Here is a 20434-nt window from a genome sequence, read left to right as displayed (position 1 = left end):
ATCCATATTATTATTCATCATATTAAATTAAGCGCAGAGGGAATATGACAACATAAAATTACGAAGTGGCTAGACAGCCGGCAGCCGGCTGTATAGTTTTTACTTGTCAAGCCTAAATAACCGGCAGCCGGCCATATTGTTGCTTGAAGTCAGCTTGAAATACTAAACGGCCGGCAGTTATCTAATCTGCAGTATCCACGTATTGTCTACACGAGTATCCTAATACAAAATGCCAAGAATTCGTATTTTCGCACGAATAAAGTTTATTAAATGCCATTGTATATATATCGTGTTGTTTTATAAATAATTTGCAGTAATTGAGCCGTCATACATGAGGAATCCGAATATTTTCCCCTTTTTTTACTTGTTATTCTCTGTTTGAAGAAAATGGTTTCGAGTACAAGATATTTGCGACTCGTATAAACCAGTAAAACCACTACTCAGAAGCTTTTGTTTATATGTATTATTGCAAAAGCGCTGTCTGGCCCCTAATAACCTGGGAACAAAAACGTGCGCGACGCGCGAAAAAGACACGCTATTGCGCGCCTACGCGGTATATACAGATGGCGGGAAGTTGGAATATTCAACAAGTCAATTTGTAATACAAATTTCCAAGATTGTATCCATATGGCTGAAAACAGTAAAGGTAAATTGGAATACACTTAGAAATCTTGCTCAAACTCAAATATTTACTTTATTTACTAAATTTTAAACTATTTGTTCAGAAGAGATCGCAGCAAATATCAACCTAAGCCTAGTACAGGTATCTAATAATCAGTGGCTCAATGACGAGGTAAGACAAGCTTTATACAATCCATTTGGCGTATGGCTACTGTTTCCCAAATCCCAATGGCAAAGCTAACCATAGTGCAAGTGGTCATCGAATGGTCATCCACACATTTGCTAGCCCCCCCCCCCCTCCCCAACTGACTAAATATACCCCTAAGGAATTAAATCCGCTTTGTATAATCCAGCCAGTACCATCCCTACAGTATTGTATCATTCTGTTCTTGTTGGTGCTTCCCATTACGGTGCAGAGTTCTATGGTGGGCCGTACTTTGACCCACTGTTGATTACTACAATGCATTGCCACATTACTAGTTTACTGTATGGTATTTATACTCTGTCCAACAGATGAACTTACACTCATTTAAGGGAGAGTTTTGCAGCTTAAGGATAAGGCAAGCTTTCCTTAGAGGTTACTAATTTATAATCATTAATTGTTTGGTTCCTTTCTAGATAATAAATTTCTATGGAAATCTTCTACAAGAATGCGCACAGAAGATGCCTGTATGTATATGATTCATTATGTTATGCTACATACATGCATGCACTTCATAATCAATTAATCAAGGATGCTATGTCTAAACACACTATTATACTATAAGCTGTTGAGGAATACATGGCCAATTGCAAAACCATGCATACATTCAAGGCAACCATGGTGTCCCATGATATTGCACTGTATGGTATTACTACACAATAGTGTACATGTGTTATGAATTTTATATGTGTCTTGATCATATATTCCATTGCATGTTCTCTGATAATAATTAGAATAGGTGAGCATTGCTAGGTTTACTGTATATGTTAATGTTATAAATTGATTAATTAATTATTGGTATATATATGTATATTGTCTCTTACAGAATGTATCAATCACAATTAAAAACAGCTTCTGTTTCACAAAGTTTAAAAAAGAGGAATTTTCCAATTCATTTGCTAGATGGATGGACAAGGTACACCTGTAGCAACTGGAGAGCCTGCTTGCAGGCTATATTATTAATAATATCAATGCGCCATTCCTCTTTTGAATTTCGAAAGTTAACAGTACAGCAGAAAAAAACATGTAAAATACAGAAAATATATAGCCCTGTGATGTTGGCAAATTTTTTATATTTTTGTATTTGTGTGGAAAATGCTTACCCCTTTTTTTAAAGTAGTAGGGGATTAAGCTATACTGTTTAACTTGCCTAGTCCGAAAGTCTAAAAAGGAATGGTGCATCTCTGTAGGTGGTAAAACAATAAACAAAATAATAAAACAATCATGTGTTAATTACATTTTTTCTGTTTTTAAAAGTGACTGACAATACCTCGATCAATTAAGTAGTACTGCTCTAAATTGTATGCATTATTTATGTTGCAACACTATAATTATGTTGAGAAATAACAAGATATTGCTAGATAGTCAACTGTTAATTACATATGATAAAAAATAATAATTTATTTGTATTTTTTAGGATAGTTCAGTTCTAAGTGACTTGCTCATGTTCCCTATCAATGAAGATAAACACTGGACACTATGTGTATGTATGACATGTGCATGCATGGACTAGCAGAGTAGACTACTTTATTAGTGTACTACATATGACATATTGTATAGTATATTTTAGCTCACATGTACATGTAATTAAGTAATTTTGTATCTAACCAAAGGTGGTGGACAAAAGAAATAAAGTTGTCACCTACTATGACTCCTTGGGTGGTACAGATTGCATACCTGACTATGTTGTGGATCATTTAAAATTAATAAGGTAATACGTCAATTCAGAAGTAATGAGTATAAATGCAGTCCTGTTAATTATGTACTTTGTCTAAATACACATTTATTTTTAGAAAACTTGTTACTCACCTATACCCTGAACATAATTCAGAGTCTTGGAGTTTTGGGACTGCAAAAGTAAGTTACTAGCTGTCATATGTGCATAGCATATAGCAGTACGTTGGAAGGCAATTAAGACAGATCACTGTAGCATAACAGCGAGCAAGACAGATCATGCACTGATATATGTTCATTGTTAAAAAGTGGTATTAGTCAGCTTTGGATGATTTAATTGACCCTCGGCCACATATAGTAACATAAAATTTATAGTAACATAAAATTATTATTTTGCAACCAAAATGCTATGATTAGAGCAGGTAGTAGCTATTGTTATTGGCTGCTAGAGTATCTTCACCTTGTTGGTCAATGATGTCACTGTATTCATAAAGATCCTTAAAGTTGTTACTTCAGATAACCCCCGACACTAGACTTGGATGAAACATTGGGTCTTGAATTTCTAAGTGACAGAGATACCTGGTTGCTGTGAGCAGGCTAACTTTATGTTATAATTAAATGTTGCTGACTGATTAGAAACGGAGGCAGTTTATGTTAATTAAATATTATTTTGTTCATTGACACAATTTATTAGGATATTCCGAAACAAGACAACTACATTGACTGTGGAGTATTTCTGTGTCAGGTAGGTATACTGTAATATGCAAAACAATTATGATAGGCAATCAGTATTAAAATGCTATGATCATTAAACCTGGTATGTCTTTTTAAACTATAAGAAATGTCTATAAGAAATAGCTATAAGAAATAGATGGATGTCCTCTTGAAAATTTAAATTCAGTTTTGTAGTAAGAATGCAGTATGGCTGGCCATACTGCATGTTTACTACAAAACTAAATTTTCAAGAGGACCAAGGATCGAGAGGGGGGTCTTCAAAAAATATAAGATAAATATGGGGAGGTCTTGAAAAAGTATACAACTTTTGTGGTTTTTTTGTGTCAAAATGTTGGGTTTCTCCTCCACCCCCCCCCACCTACCATATTTAATGACCGGTCCCTTAGCAATAAAAACATCAGGCAGAAAATAAATTCTAGTAAAAAATATTATTGGCCAGCAAATAATACTCCAAAGAGGCATAATAATTTAATAAAATTTTATTCAAGTAACGTTTCGTTTTAACGTTGCTCAATACAATTTTGATATGCCTTTGTCAAATATTATTTGCTGGGCAAGCTTGAGGGCAATAATATTTTTAACCATAATGTTTTCTATTTCTTCAACTAGTACATGAAGCATTTGGTATTTCAACAGCCATTCTCATTCAACCAGGTATTGCATTTAATTAACTACCTTTGCCTTGTATCCTTGCCTTTGGATTTTTAGTTTGTTAGTTACATGGTGTAGTATATCTGTGATGGCAATGTGTCGGTTTCTTAGTTTTGAGTTTTGGTCCTGCAGTAATTGGTCTCCTAAACTTTTACGTATACACAACCATCATAGTCCTGCATAGCTGCTGTGTGTTTGTTTATTATGTGCAGTATATGTGCTTATTAATTTAACAGTATGTAAAGTAATTCATTAAGCACCATAGCTGTTATACATATTTGCATTTATAGAAAGATATAGCAAAAATTCGATTGGATATGGTGAATGAAATAAGAAACAAAGAAATTAAAGCATGGTAATGATCTGCCAGTTTTGTCACAGTATAATTTATACAGTAGTGTAGTGTACAGTTGATTAGTCGTCACAATGTTGCCATGTTGCCTGCTACCACTCAAGTATTAAAGTTTTCTAAGCATGTTATTCATCATAATCCATTCTATCCTCTCCTGAGATGTTTAGTGTGCAATCATTGAATTCAATACTTTAACTATTTTCATATGTCTTCACATTTAGCGCATTAGAGCGACCATCTGTAACATCACCAGAACAGACTGCGATAGTGTTGCCAGATGATGTAGTTAAATCCTCCCCCTTAAGTGAAACAGGTGACATCCTCTCGATTAAAGAAGAAGTAGATCAAGATGCTAGTAATGACATATTTTACGTTGGTAGAAAGTTCTATACTGTAAATGACTTTAATGAGGCCAAAGCCAAATATGAGGATATTCACTTTTGCGAGCTGTGGAAACGAGATGTCAGAACCCTTGTATCTGCACAGAAGCGAGTCCCCAAACGAGTAGCAAATGCTGAGTTGAGCCTCCAGTACTACTCCCTGAAATTAAGCTGCAAATTTGGAGGAAGAAAAGCAGAGAATAGAGACGACAGAAAGCGTGATACTAAAACCTTTAAACAAGGATGTCAGTTCGAAGTTTATATTGTTTTGTCCACGGACGGAAAAGCGTTAGAAGTTATGAAAATGACCATGGATCACAACCATTCTCTGTCAGAAGAACTGTACAAACATCTACCTCGTCAGCGAAAGCTCACTGGTGCACTGAAAGAGGAAATCCAAGGTGCAGTGCGCCTAAAAGCTAACAACAAACTGCTGCAACAGAAAATACAAACCACGACAGGACAGCGAGTAACATTAAAGGATATTTCAAACTTGAAAACCAAAACCAAGTCGAAAATAAATAGCAATGACCTTGACGTCGTCGTGGATTATCTGAAGACAAAAGAAGGCGCAGTTGTAGAAGTAGCAACGGACGAAGACAGCAATTTTAAGTCTCTTTTCTTTCAAGACCAGTACATGAAACATGCGTACGACAGGTTTCCTGAGCTCCTGCTTGTGGATGCTACTTACAAACTTCTTGATTTGAGAATGCCACTCTATGTGCTGATGGTAGTGGATGGAAATGGCCTTAGTGATATTGTCGCCCTTCTAATCGTTGCTGAAGAGAGTGAAACTGTCATAACAGCAGCCATGGAAGCATTTAAAAGGCACAATCCAGCTTGGATAAGGACTACAGTAATCATGTCCGACAAGGATTTCACAGAACGTCAAGCCTTCGCCAAATGCTTTCCCAGCGCATCCCTACTTATATGCCTTTATCATACACTTCGAACTTTCAGAAGGGAGATAACAGTTGAGAAAATGGGGATAACGTCAGGTGAACGGGACAGAGTTCTTGAGATATTAACCGCAATAATTTATTCCAAAACAGAAGAAGCCTATGAAGAAAACGTAAATCTGTTAAAGGAAACCAAATCAAAAGCTGTAAGAAACTATTTCTTTGACAATTGGCACCCTATAAAAGAGCAATGGGTTTCTTGTTTTAAGGATTCAACTTTTAACCTTGGTGAAACAACCAACCAATCGTTTAGAGAGTGCTAATGCGAAGATTAAAAGTGTTTGCTCTCGCTATGCAACACTTTTACAATTTTTACAGAAATGTTTGCACTCCTTGGAACATTGCGGAATGAAAGGACACACCAGAAAATTATGGCAACATTACGCAAGCCCATATCAATTGAATCGTGTGAGGAGGACATCCGCACATATGCTGAAGTTCTAACACCATACGCTTTCAAACACCTTAAGCGTCAAGTTGAACTTGCCAAACGTTTAACCGTACAACAGGTTTTGTCCGAGAACAAAGTTTTAATAAAGAGTTGTACCTATGGTGAAGTAACAGTGTCAGGTAACACTTGCCAATGCACGTATCCTGTGAAAATGGGACTTCCATGTAGACACATCCTTAAAGCCAGAACTGCGCTTAAGTTATCTCGATTTGATCCTTCCCTCCTCTCTGCCAGATGGACCGTTGAATACTAATAAAGCTTCTGAGGCAGCCAATGTGCCAACCACATGCGGCATCAGCAACGTCGATGTCCTTCATGAAAGTAAAGAGAAATCTACCACTTTGACGCAAGCCCAGAAATTCCACAAGGCAATGAATGTGGCACGAACCCTGGCTTCACTGGCAAGTGAAGGCGGAATGAAGACATTTGACAGTAGAATGGCTGATCTGCAACAAATTCTCAACCTTTGGCAAGCACAAGACAGTCTTGGAAGATGCAGCAACACTGAAGACACAACAAATATTGATGAAGAAAAGCCCACCAAAACCCAAAACGAACATTTTCGTAACAAAGATCATGACATACCCTATGATAAAAGAGATTTTGGTCCCATTCCCCGTGATCAAAAGAAGGCCAGTAGAAAAACAAATCAAATGTTCCAGGTGACGTTGCCAAAACTTCTCCACCATCCTCGCTGATAAGTCTAAGACTGCTGGTACATCTTCACAAGTAAAGAGCAAAGAAAATGATTGCAAGCAGAAAGAGCTTAAAAACATAAAAATGCCACCGAAAATGCTCAAGAGAGGAAGGCCCAAAGGAGCGGAATTAACTGTCATTGGGCTACCCAAAGTAAAGAAAGCAAAGAAAGGGTTGCTGCCATTTTGCAAGGTGAAAGCAGTAGAAAAGGACAGGATTCTTTTAGAGTGCTTTGTCCGTTGTTCAGTTGCTAACAACGCAATCCAAAGTGGTGATTTAATACCACCAGAAGAAGTCGAAACAAATCCTCTTAAGCTTCCAGACATGATTCGTGACAAAGAGAATGTCGATTTGAATAGGATTGAGAAATATTTTGTTGCCAATGCATGGAAAGTTGTTCTTAATGTCAGTGAAAAAAAGAACAAGACAAAGTGGATATGTCCTGGATGTTCAACCACAATCAGCAGCAAAGATGAAAGTGTAGCATGTGAAAGGTGCCTGTGTTGGTATCATATTAAATGTACTTACTGAAAAGACCACCCAAGACAAGAATTGGTTTTGCAGCAAATGCAAAGCTAAGCACGTATAAAACTGGTCACTAATTACTAGACTTTGGTATATAAGACAATGAACACTTATACTTAATAATAATATTTTGATAACTAAAATCATATTTACACATTTTGATGTAAAGATGGATTTCTCGTGACGTAATTTGTTTAGATTGCACTGGAGGCAGAAGAGAAATCAATAAATCATTTTCACTAACATAGATTTAACAACATCAAGCGACCAATCATTAATTTTTGTAGTTTAATAATAAGTACTTCCGCCTCCAACACAAACATTGCAACCCGTCTATACAGTCTATATACATACTTTAATATTAACCAAACCTGGCACTACATAATTTTTGGTTCCAGCAACGATATTGACTAGAAGCCTTACAAAAATATATTTCTTCATACTTGCACACCAACTGAAATCCCGAAATTACGCCATCGCAAACGAAGAATACTGCCGGCCGTTTAGTATTTCAAGCTGACTTCAAGCAACAATATGGCCGGCTGCCGGTTATTTAGGCTTGACAAGTAAAAACTATACAGCCGGCTGCCGGCTGTCTAGCCACTTCGATAAAATTAATAATAATAAACAGCACACTATAGGCCGACTAACACACCACAACACTATAAACACTATAGGCCGACTAACACACCACAAATCCACAATGTAGAGTCACTATGTACACTGCGTTACTAAGCGTATATATCATACGTAGGATGGCAAGGCGAGGTAGATTTAAGTCCCGAGGAATGTCGTGAGTATTTGTTAATCACATCGCCATCAAATTGATACAACACAACAGCTTTGTTGAAAACATTGTCATTGTCATTAATGACATTATGTCTTAGAAGAATAATTCCGCACACATCTGTAGTTTCAAATAGTACTACTGACATACTTCCCGCGTCTTGAGATGCAGACGTTGTAAATAATGCGTTAAATTCTGAGATTTGCAGCTGTCGACGCCTAGAACTATCAGATCCTAAAATATTTATTTCGATTCCTTGTGTATTCGCGGATTCTATTACGACATTTTGGCCTGTCAGTGCGAAAGGTAGACTATATATCGTAGTGTATTTGTTTGTTTGCCAGTCATTAATTCTATTTTGTAACCATGCACGGCTGGCACGGTAGCAGACGACTTTAAAAAATACAAAGTAAAACTATATTTGAAAATACAGAATATTGGCTATACAGAACACAAAAACTGCACTTTGTCTTTGGTATACGGGTGAAATGATGGTTCTCGGTTATAACTGTATGTAATCTGCCGCCATACAAAGTATTCAGCCGAATGTAACTGAATCCTATAACATAGCTACATGCAAAAGACCATTTTAACGCCCCACCCCCCTCCCCCAAGGAAACGAAGATTGAATTTATTTATTCAACTTTGCCAACATTTGCCAGCTTTCGCCAATTACAGCGGTCCCATTTATTATATGAATTGTAGTCCCAAGGCCTATTTGCATGTGTGTTGTATCTCTGTGGCACTATGAGAATTCTGCCTGCATTTTTACAAATGTAGACACCTTGTTAGGAAGAATGATTTGTGGGGGAAGGGATTTGCACAAGCAAACATTTGCCTTTTGGGCATTTATGATTCGGCCGAAATTTGACGTCATGATTTGACAATTTAGGTGATTGTAGCTGATAGAAAGGAGCTACATAGGTCGTCACGCTATGTAATCGCGGGCACATCATTCTACCTTGAATGCAGCTACTTCCATTTCTGCAGAAATATATGGAAAATGGCAATGCTGTTTGAGGAAGGTAGGTAAAAATTAAATTGTGTCCAGTATCCAGTTGGCAAATACTGCTAAACAGTATTTAACATGGTCCTTAATTTAAAGACCTTATATAGTATCAGTACTGATCCAATTAATAATTTTGAGATTTGGTCCTGGCCTGAATTGTATTGCTATTATTTTCCCCAATTTATTTATTGATTTACCTATAGTTATACAATAACAGCTGTGAATACATCGATATTACTGTACGACGTTTTTTTCAACAGATCTCTTTGAACAGACAGGACAGTATGAACCACTCACAACTCGTCTACGTAATATACTCCGTGAGTACAAAGACGGCGTCGGTATTTTTAAAGAATTGATTCAAAATGCAGACGATGCTGGAGCTACTAAAGTCAAGTTTTTGGTGGACTGGAGAAAAGGAAGAACGAGGAGTCTTTTCTCCCCTGGCATGGCTGAATGCCAAGGACCGGCATTGTGGGCTTACAACGACGCTGTTTTCACTGACGATGATTTTGAAAACATCAACAAGCTTGCAGGAGAAACGAAAGTCGAGGATATTTCAAAGATTGGTAGGTTTGGTCTTGGTTTCAACGCCGTCTATCACCTCACAGACGTTCCAAGTTTCATCAGCCGAGAACACTTGGTGGTATTTGATCCGAACACTCACCATTTAGAAGAACGTCACATTAAGGACAGATCCCGTCCTGGAATCCACATCAATCTTTCCGAGAAACCAGAGTCCCTAACACGTTACCAGGATCAGTTTCAGCCATACAATGGCGTCTTTGGTTGCAACACAACGGAAACACGTCATGAATTCTACTACGACGGAACATTATTCCGTTTCCCTTTCCGCACGGCCGCCCAAGCAAGAACCAGTGATATCATCAAATCCCCATATGGTCGAGACAAGATTCAAGCTATTGTTCGTAGCATTTGTGAATGCGCCTCGAATCTTTTAATCTTCTCCCAACATGTAAAAGAGGTAGAAATCTTTAAATTGGATGGATTAGACGAACCAGACGAAATGCGATTGGTGCTCTCTGTGAAGAAACCAAGTGTTAAGGTTGTCAGTCAGGAAGGCGTGAAAAGCAAAAAACCGTTTATCAAACAGTGTTCCAAATGGTGGAAAAAATACCGTGAATCTCAAAAGTCCTGTAGTGAATTCCCATCAAGTTGTGAACTTGTTAACATTGTTACTACAAAGGAGCAATCGGAATTAAGCCGATGTGAACGTCGATACAGAAGTGATCAAACTTGGCTTGTAGTTTCAACAAGTGGGACTAAGGATTGCCTCAAAATTGCTCGCTCACAAGAAGGGAAAGCTCGTGGTTTCTTGCCCTGTGGTGGGGCAGCGTTCGTCGTTTCTTCTAATCAGAATTCCAACCCAGATCTTTCTGGGGAACTGTTCTGTTTTCTTCCATTGTCTATTACGACTGGGCTTCCTGTGCATGTCAACGGCTTTTTTGCCATCATGTCTAATCGCGTTGAAATTTGGAAACGATCGACTACAGGAAACCAACCCGTCGAGGTGAAGTGGAACGAAGCACTGATGGAGGATGCATTAGCCAGAGCTTATATCATGCTTCTTGAAAACATGAAAGATTGGATCGGTAAGATTAAGGATTACGAATTTTACAGTCTGTGGCCAAGCAGTGACACCGTTGATATGAAATCTTGGGAGAAGCTAGTTCAGAAAATCTGCAGTGTATTGTTGGATCCAAAAACGAAGTTATTTTACAGCGATGGACACTGGATGAGTATAAACGACGGTCTCATATTGAGCGATGATTTTACGGGAATCTACAAGAAAGCAGTGAAAGTATTAACATCACTAGGGATACATGTTATATACCTACCTCCTAAGATATTCAAGACTCTAGCGAAATTCGACCAAGGTGGCATCCTACAACGACGTACTTTGTCGTTCACCCAGTTTATGAAGTCTTACTTTTTTGTAAACATCAGAACGCTATCTCGTTCCCGAAGAGATGCTATCGTTTGCTTCGGTTTGGATCGAATTATGAAAGAAGATGAACCACTTTCCAGCCACTGTCTCCACGAAATTGACCTTTTCAAAGCAAATACCTGTATTTCTGTATCAGAAAAAGAAGAAACCCTATCGAGGCCTACTCAACTTATCCACCCGTTCAGTGCTGCGGCGGGGTTGTTTTCCGAGCAAGATCACCGTTTTCCTGTTGGACATGGCCTGCGTACTGAAAACAGATTGTATGTTTTAGAAACACTTGGTATGGTGAAGGATCTTGATTGGGCCGGAATCCACGAAAGAGCTCAGTCGGTTGCCAAAACTAGAGATCTCGAACGGTGTCGAAAGTTAATAATCTACATTAACAAGCGAATAGATGAACTACCGTTAAATCTACATCGAAGTTTTCTTCAACATGTGAAGTTTTTGCCAGTGTCGAACAAACCAGTTGAAACATATCTTCTACCTTGGAGAGGATCAATGACTTTGCCTTCACTACAGCTTTTTTCGTCAAGCGAAATTTTCCTACCGAAGGATGCCAAGCTTATCGGATCGTCCTGTCTTATTGTAAACACATCTAAGAAAAGCGGTTGTGGGAAGCTGAGTGAACAAGTGAAAAAGCTCCTGGGATTTTCAAGCCGTCGTCCCGAAGATAAGTTTGTTATTCAACAGTTAGACGAAGCAATTAAATTTTGGAGCCGGTTAACTGAAAATGGGAAAAAAGAGCCGGGAGTAAGGCTCGCAATTGAGTCAATCTGTCAGAAAATATACGAATTCTTTAATCATAAGATCGTAGAAAGTTCTCTGAGCGAGCTAAGTAAACGAAATTGCTTGTTTCTTCAAGGCAAGTTTGTGCGAAGCAATAAAGTAGCTTATACGTCCAAAGGAGATGGAGCTCCATTTCTATTCACCTTACCATCCGACTACAAAAGAGACTATCGCATTCTTTTTGAAAGGATGGAAATCAAAAACACATTTGATGATGAAGATTACATCAGCGCCCTTTACGAACTAGAAAAAACAAAACGTGGAAGTGCTCTGAGTGGCGATGAATTACAAACTGCAATATTTTTCATCAGTCAAATAGATGTACAAAATCCCGCCGTGAAGGATTACATTGGTGAGATTCCACTTCCGGACACTGATAGCATTCTCCGACGAAGCAAAGATATCGTGGTCAACCTGTGTTTATGGCTTGAAGATCCGGAAGATAATATAAAGGTCCACGAGAAAGTACCACCGCAAACAGCCTATGCTCTGGGCGCAAAATCTTTGAAGAATCGTATACTGGATGATTACGCACTACCCATTCGCTATGGTGAGTCGTTTGAACAACATGAAGAGCTAACCGACCGACTAAGCGGAATTCTTGATGGATATCCTGCTGACGGAATTTTGAAGGAACTTTTGCAAAATGCTGACGATGCTAAAGCCTCGGAGATACACTTTATACACGACACTCGATCTCTTGAACGTGAAAGAGTGGTGACAAAGTTAGAAACGTCGGCGGAAATACAAGGTCCAGCACTTTGTGTGTACAATGACAGACCATTTAAGGAGAAAGATCTCGATGGGATTAGAAATCTTGGTAAAGGAAGCAAGCGAAATACTCCAGAAATGACGGGGAAATATGGAATTGGGTTCAATTGTGTTTACCACCTTACCGACTGTCCCAGCTTTTTATCCAACGACGACACCCTTGTGTTTCTCGATCCTCATTCCCGATATTTTGATCATGATCGTGGAAAGATATTCCAGTCGATGGATGCCAGATTTCGAGATATATACTCGAGTACACTCGACGGATATCTTGCTGACCATTTCAAATTAGAAGGTTGCACAATGTTTCGTTTCCCATTGAGAAGAAAACGAAATGAATCCGAGATTTCTGCTGAGTCGCCGGACATGGAAAAACTTTTCCAGACCTTCCAAAAGGAAGCCCAAAAGTCGTTGTTGTTTTTAAATCATGTTAAGAAGATAACATTTTCGAAAATTCATAACAACAAGCTCAAAAAAATTTATCGGACTGAGTCCAATATTGCTCCAGAAGATGAATTAAAGCGAAGAGAGCTAGCACGAAAAATTGTGGATCTTCACGACTGTTCAACAGCAGAAATTGGATGGAAAGAAATTAGTTACACAATGACGATTAAGGAAAACAAGAAGAAAGTCGGGAAATGGTTGATACAGAAGTGTATTGGATCAGATACTCAAGCCTCTGAAATTTATGATCGAGAACACGGGAAAGTCCCAAATGGTCTGACGCTCGGTCTACTTCCACGCGGTGGCTTGGCAGCCCCTATATGGACTCTTTCATCGTCTTCTGATAAGGGTGAATCATCTTCCGACGAAGTAGAAACATCTTCTGAATCAGAACTGTCATTCATCGACGTAGACGAATCATCTTTCGACAAGGAAGAATCGTCGTCCAACGAAGAAAGATCATCTTCGGACAAGGAAGATTTATACTGGGACAATGAAGAATCAGCATCTGACGAAGAGAAGGAAGAAATGTCCGAATCGGAGGAATCATTCTATGACATATCCGAATCGTCTTTGAACAAGGAAGAATCATCTTCGGACAGAGAATTGGAAACATTCTCCGACCAGGAAGAATTCTCCTCCACGAGGGAAGAAGCAATGCGTGGCATAGTGTATTGCTTCTTGCCTCTCCCAGAGAACTACACTGGCCTACCAATTCATATCAATGGTCATTTCGCTTTGGATAGCACAAGACGTGGTCTTTGGACCGAAACTGATGGGAAAGGAGGAAAATGTGAATGGAATGACTTCATGAAAAGCTGTGTGTTAGCTCCTGCTTACGCAGCTTTGATCTTAGAAGCTCGTAATCATCTGTGTGATGATAAGAATGACAGCCAACTATCACGTTACCATAATTTGTTCCCGAGGGTTTCGAGCGATTCTCCGTGGGAAGTCCTTACTACTGGATTGTATCGTTATCTTGGACACACAAGTGCAAAAGTGTTGCCATTGCTTGTTCCAACTGAGTCGGGAAATGATGCAAGTTGTGTCTTCGGCCATGAGATATCGGTAAACGGTGATACCGAAGAACCCAATCCTCAAAGTTTTGCATGTAAAAGTTGGCTCTCAGTTGACGAAGGATATTTCAAGGAGTCTACTGAATTGAAGAATGACTTTTTGCATCTGTTATTAAGAATTGGACTGCCCGTGTTGCTGCGCGCTCCAAACCGAATATACCGCAGTCTTGCATCTGCTGGGATAAGTTCGAATCGGATCAGACCTGCAAGCGTAATTAGTTTCCTAAGAGAATTTAAATCACAAAGATCCACTTGTGTGATTGGAAATCTTCCGAAAAAATTAGAAACCACCCCAGTTAACAGTATCGCTGAATTGTCTGAGTTGGTAGAGTATTGCCGGGAAGATGACAATTTTGACCAAAGACTATCAGGCTTGCCTCTTCTTCTAACACAAGATGGCTACCTTCGAGTTTTTCGACCAAACCAGCCTGTATTTCTTTCAGAATTTGGGGACCTTTTTCCAACTCAGGCGCACTTATTTGTTCATGCTGAAATTGTCTGTCAATTCCCGCGAAGCACTACCAAAGCAGAAGAGAATGTTATCCGAAATTTTACAGTTGAAAACTTGGCTGGACTACTTCCGGGTGTGTTCACAAACAATGTCTTAAAAGCTGTTGAAGATGATGGAACACAGGCACTCTTAGCTGGAAGAATACCATTAAAAAAGTGGCTTAAACGGTTTTGGGACTTCTTGCAAAACTACGCCAGGCCTCAGCCCGGTGAGGATTCGGTCAGATTAGATTGCCTATCGAAATGGCCGGTGGTTCCGACGACTTGTGGAAAGCTTGTGACGCTTCAAGACGCAAAATATATTTTGGATATGCCCGTTCTAAGGAATGACGAATCTGCTGAAAAAGAGAAAGTTCGCACGTTCTTGACTGAGCTGGAATGTCCAGTACTAAACAAAAAGATTACCCTTCGGAAAAAAGTTTTCAGGAATACAGAAAACATTGGTGCCATAACTGATTCTTATGTTGCTCACCCTCATAACGCGGAGGATGTCTTGGTTGTGCTTTGCCACATGTTGAAGTCAAACGAACTCGACATTTCAAAAGTTTACGAAGACGATATTCGTAGCTTTCTTCGGTTTGTGCAAGATAACTACAAAAGGTCAGGGAATTTGGAAAAATGCAGGGAAATGGTAAAGGATTTGCCGTTTCATAAAGCTTTGGATGGAAATTTTGTACGCTTGCTTGGTCACTTCTCCACTTATGTCCTCGTTCCTCCTGGTGTCCCAACACAACAGCTAGGTGCACTTCAAAATCGAACTGAATGTCTTTTCCTGAGCTCAGACGCATTATCCACACTCAAGGAACTTTACACAGATCTTCGCGTTAGAGGCGGTCACAATGTCACACAATTTTACGTGGAGTTTGTCTTTCAATATTTCAAAATTTTCACCAGAGAAAGTCAAATAAAACATTTAGAATACATCAATGAGGAAGTATTTCCGTCATTGCCACAAGGTAAATCATCTTACAAGACCATATTCTTGAAGACTATGAAAGAAACTCCTTGTATTCCTGACGAGAATGGGCACCTCTATTTTGCATCTGACCTCTTCTGCCAACACAACGACGTGTTTAAAGCAATGTTTGCAGACGATCTCAAGAAATTTCCTCCGCCGCCATTCAATGATGCAACTTGGTCACAACTACTTCGCGAGATCGGATTGCAAGTTGAGGTTACACCTCAGTTATTTCTCCAATTTTGTAGAACGGTGGCCATGAATGGACGTTCTTTTAGTAACCGACAAAGCCGCTTTCAATCCGAAAAACTTGTGAAGTGTCTATTTTCAAGAAAAGCCTTGCAAAAAGAAAAATTCCTTTCCAAGGTATCGCAAATCAAGTTTATTACCTCAGCCAAAGTGGCAGATGAACTAGCCTTAATTCACGAGCAGTACCAGTGTCCACAAAACAGCTATCCACCTTTCATCGCGTTCCGTGATGCTGTTCCGTGGGATCGCAGACTCATATCATGGACTACTGTTCCACTTCTTCCAGACTGGGCGCAACCAATCGATGTCACAAAGTTTAACAACCTTGGTATTGCTTATTCTGGACCAGAATATATCAAAGTACTCGATCATCTGCAAAACATAGTCAACTCACCTTGCCTCGAATCAGTTGATGGTGAACGTTTAAAGGAAATCACGAAACTGATTTACCAGTTCCTGTCTGGTACCATGCAATACTGCGGTCGTAACCCAGATGACAGATGCGCTGAAGTTTGTTTAGATATTGGTCGTCGCCTGAAAGGTAGTTCATGCATATTTTTGCAGGAAGGTAAAACGTTCGTGAAAGCAGAACAGCTGGTGTTCAGGATTTCTGAATCATACCCTTTGCAGCCATTTCTTTACCCCGTACCAATTGAATTTGGAGAATTACAGCACTTTCTTAAACGGCTCGGTGCAACTGTGAAACCAACACCGCTGCAGGTTGCACACGTTTTGACATCCATTCGCGAACAGATCGGAGAAGGAACGCTCTCTTCTGACCTGGACAACAAAGTGCGGTTTGCGATGCGTCTTATTTTTAATTTACTAGAAAAAGGCGGAAATGTTGATGGCATCGATGTCTTGTATTTGCCAAATGAAAGTCAACAACTTTTAAAGTCCTCTGAAATGATTTACGAAGTTTCGCCACGTTACACGGATATCAGAAATAGCCTTCAATCTCAGATTCTGTTGCGATTCACAGAGTGTGCCCTTAAAAAGCCCCCTGATTGCTATATTAATGCACTTCCACAGCATTTGATTCCCACGAAGTTCTCTGATATAATCCAGGAAAGAATCGCCCTAGAGAGCAAGCTTTCCATATGTCCTGAAGCTCGAGGTGGTGTCATATGCAAATTTCAAGAACAATTTCAGAATCTGATTCGATCTGATGAATTTCAGGATGGGCTTAAGCGCTTACTAGTCCACGATCAACAAAAGCCACAGGAATTTGAGCAAAGAATAAAAAAACTTCAAACGGAAGTCGAGATAAAGTGTGCAGGATTCGATTGCATAAAAGTTCATGTGATTCTTCGTGATGCAGATGATGTCTTTATGAATTTAGAGGAGAGTTGTTATGCCGTTCAGGAAAAAGGGAAATGGGCATTGTACATGCAACACAAATTGAAAGGTGACGGAGGACTGACTTTTACTGCCACTTGTGTTAACCAGATTCTTGGAGATTGCATTCAAAAGGAAAAGGGATTAATTGCAATGCTCCACTGCTCATTGCCAAGCGAAATATCAAAAGCTTTGGATAAACTTGGTATTACTTGCAGTACATCCAAAAGCGCTGATGACATCCCAGACTCGGACGATGAAATGTTATTGGACTCTGGGAGTGATGATGATGGTCATGGGAGCAAAAGTCATGTAGAAGCGAATGGTGAACGTCTGAGGACTGGCAGGGGTAAAAAGCGTAGTGCTAAGTCTCATGGGGGATATAGTATTGGTCCCAGTTCACGTGGTGGTCGTCGAGGTCGTACGGGTGAAGATTCCAGGTAAAGTAAACAAGTACAAAACTTCCTCATATTCCTCCGTAGGAAATGTTATTTTACATACCAAACACCAGGATATACGTAGAGGAGTACGTTAGACAGAATTGATCGTTTTATGTTGTTAAGTTTCGTAATGTTGCCATCGCTAGTCTATTTTTGTTTAATTGGATATATGAGCACGTACTCTAACATATGTCGAAATAAAGTTTAGCTGTATTTAACAGCTTTGATGTTACTGACAAGAATACGTCAGTCAAGTAGTTTAGCTGTAGAAATAGCTTAGATCGATGTAACAGACACGAATACTATAATGATTATATTTTGACGACTAGATTTAAAATTATGTCTAAAATAGTTGGGGGCGTCCAGAATAACATCAAACGAATTTTTCAGGACCGAAGACCACACTGAAGATGAGAAATTTTTTGAAAAAGAACCTGGTGAGGCTAAGCGATGGCTGCGTCAATCAGAGAGTGACTTGGGCGGTGCGAGGTGGCTCCTCCGATGTGGTACTCCTTATAATGCCATTGCTTGTTTCCAGAGCCATCAAGTGGTGGAGAAATGCTTGAAAGCCTTGCTATTTCACCACTGTGGCATCTCTGGAAAATTGCTACGCTCTCACGATGTGGAGGATTTAGCAATCAAATTCACCGAAGAAACAGGTCTAATGGATGAGACTGCCATGGAATCGGTGGAACGATTTTCCAACTATTACTTGAATACTCGTTATCCTAATCGTCACCCGTTTGACGTCGCCCCGTGTGAGGCTTTCAGCGACGATGAAGCAGAGACGGCCGTGGAAGAAGCATCCAAACTGTTTGACTTTGCTGACAATGAATTGAATAACAACGAGAATGGTTAGCGCAGATTGTAATTTTGTGCATATCTAATTTTTTAGCGAGGTGAAGATAAGGCGTTTAGCGAGGCGTTTTGCTTGTCTGTGTGTCCAATTCTATGCAGGTTGTTTTAAGTACCAATTTTAGTATTAATCAATACTACAATATAATAATAGTACAGGGGCAGGGAACCGATATAATCTTTAAGTGGGATTGGCACCGGTTGCCGTTAAAATGCTTGCTACAAATTGGTACAAGACAAATTTATTGAAACAAGAAACTTGTTGTCCTCCCTCCCCCCTGTGCCAATTCTGTTGTGGTAACGTGTGTTACTAGTAATTCAGTAGCTCAATATTATGTATTATATAACACCTTATTAAGATAATGTCTTTCAATTATATTATTATTATTTCACAAGTTGATCTTTTTTCTCCTCGTTTAATGGAACATTCCATCTTTCCTCATGAAAATATTCTTAGAATTGGTACGAGACTGATTCGCATGCGCATTTATTTGAAGTATCCCACTACCGTTTTCCGCTGATCGCATGGTAGATTGGTAGTGCATACTCAATTATAAAATTGCTCAATTCTCCTAATATTTACCCAAAATATCGCTTCAAAAAACGACTTTTATGACAAGAAAAAGACTACTTTATATCATTATGGTGGATACGGAAGGTAAATAGATACTAAACTACGTAAATACACGGTAAAACTGCCCATTATCGCAAGAAAAAGCTGCTTTGATAGCAATTCAAATATGTCCATATGTGGGAAATTTTGCAAGCGAGATGGGGTCAACCGGCTAGCGAGAATAGTATCTTTGACACTTAGCAGAAGTTTGAGTTCGAATTTAAGGTTTAATACTGGGCAACAAAACTATTACACGATTTTAAAAGTGACTCCAAATGCCACACAAGATGAAATAAAACAGGCATATTACAGGCTGTCAAAGCTCTATCACCCAGACACAAACCAATCTGAAAAGGCACATGATTATTTTACTGCGATAAACGAAGCATATAACGTACTGGGAAATGTGCCAGACAGAAGGAAATACGACCGAGGGTTATCGATAACACACAACCCAAAGGCGCAGCAAACCAATAGACAACAGCAAGCGCAACATTTTCATGGGAAAAGGATTGTTTATGATTTTGATGACTGGATGATAAAGTACAATCAGGAAGCAATGAAAAGGAGGAAAAGGAATTTTGCCATGAAAGAGAAATTTGAAAAACGGCATGTCACAAAAGAGATGGATATATTTAATCGTAATGTTATAGTTGCTGCTGTTTTGACACTAATTGGGTTGGTTGTGCTCATGAATGGCAAAAAGTAAAATTACAAGGATATCTGTTTTCTAAATTTTATATAACCCATACATGTAGTCTGTTTATAAGATTTTGTCTGGATAAACAAAAGGAAGTGTATAAAGTATATACAAGTGTTCAACAAGAACCCTTTTCTTTTGATTGGTGTGGGGGGGGGTATTTTGTCACCTTCCCCCTCTCCATATATTTTGTACCTGAGAACCCCCCCCCTCCCCAGATAATAATCTTGCCAACCTATTAACCTCATGCTAGCAAAGTAAACCAACTTTATATTGTAGAATAAACAAGTTTATTTTGCAATTGATATGAAATTATATTTATTATGAAATTGTATCAATATAAATGGTCACAGCTGCCTCAAGTGCAAACTTATTCCTTATTAAAAATAAAATGTAGAACCACACCTTAGTAAGAGCAAACTGATTAGTACCCTTGGCTGTATCCAAGGCACATAAGCATAAATATTGTCAGACTGCAACAGTTTTCAACAGTTGATACTCAGTCCAGATTAAAGATTCATGTGTTAATCAGTGAAATCAATCACCAATCCAATGACTACACAATAGAATTGCATGTGCAAACCTCTAAATTATCCATCCTGTACAAACCCCAGGACTGCCCGCTTACTGTGTCTAGCTAAATCTCTTGTCCATAGACATTCCATTTATGACTTTGGGTGCGA

General features: G+C 39.0%; 2 protein-coding genes across 2 annotated transcripts; both read left to right on the top strand.

Annotated features, from left to right (window-relative positions):
• The first annotated feature begins 321 nt into the window (after positions 1 to 321).
• Positions 322 to 5837, top strand: LOC114523808. Its single transcript, XM_028544842.1, has 11 exons — positions 322 to 646; positions 726 to 793; positions 1240 to 1290; positions 1650 to 1739; positions 2241 to 2306; positions 2437 to 2534; positions 2617 to 2680; positions 3192 to 3242; positions 3842 to 3886; positions 4174 to 4238; positions 4457 to 5837. Exons 1-11 carry the CDS (start codon positions 628 to 630, stop codon positions 5835 to 5837), a joined length of 1998 nt encoding a protein of 665 aa, XP_028400643.1. The 5' UTR covers positions 322 to 627.
• A 3111-nt stretch (positions 5838 to 8948) lies between these two features.
• LOC114523807 (sacsin-like) lies at positions 8949 to 18760 on the top strand. Its single transcript, XM_028544840.1, has 4 exons — positions 8949 to 9058; positions 9303 to 11685; positions 12109 to 17583; positions 17974 to 18760. The coding sequence occupies exons 1-4, from the start codon at positions 9037 to 9039 to the stop codon at positions 18440 to 18442; spliced, it is 8349 nt and encodes a 2782-aa protein (XP_028400641.1). The 5' UTR covers positions 8949 to 9036; the 3' UTR covers positions 18443 to 18760.
• Positions 18761 to 20434: the final 1674 nt, after the last annotated feature.

This window comes from Dendronephthya gigantea, unplaced genomic scaffold (genome assembly GCF_004324835.1).
Source record: "Dendronephthya gigantea isolate DGI-Jeju-01 unplaced genomic scaffold, DenGig_1.0 000028F, whole genome shotgun sequence".
NCBI lineage: Eukaryota > Metazoa > Cnidaria > Anthozoa > Malacalcyonacea > Nephtheidae > Dendronephthya > Dendronephthya gigantea.
Note: the sequence above shows the minus strand (reverse complement) of the source record. Positions and strands in the feature narration are given on the sequence as shown.

Excerpts from the sequence above, each read along its gene's own strand:
- LOC114523807 (XM_028544840.1), top strand. The coding sequence starts at position 9,037 with ATGGCAATGCTGTTTGAGGAAG. Across the intron at positions 11,686-12,108 it reads AGCCGTCGTCCCGAAGATAA|TCAAATAGATGTACAAAATC; the intron begins GTTTGTTATTCA and ends ATTTTTCATCAG. Across the intron at positions 17,584-17,973 it reads CGTACGGGTGAAGATTCCAG|GACCGAAGACCACACTGAAG; the intron begins GTAAAGTAAACA and ends CGAATTTTTCAG.
- LOC114523808 (XM_028544842.1), top strand. Across the intron at positions 2,535-2,616 it reads GATCATTTAAAATTAATAAG|AAAACTTGTTACTCACCTAT; the intron begins GTAATACGTCAA and ends ATTTATTTTTAG. Across the intron at positions 2,681-3,191 it reads GGAGTTTTGGGACTGCAAAA|GATATTCCGAAACAAGACAA; the intron begins GTAAGTTACTAG and ends ACAATTTATTAG.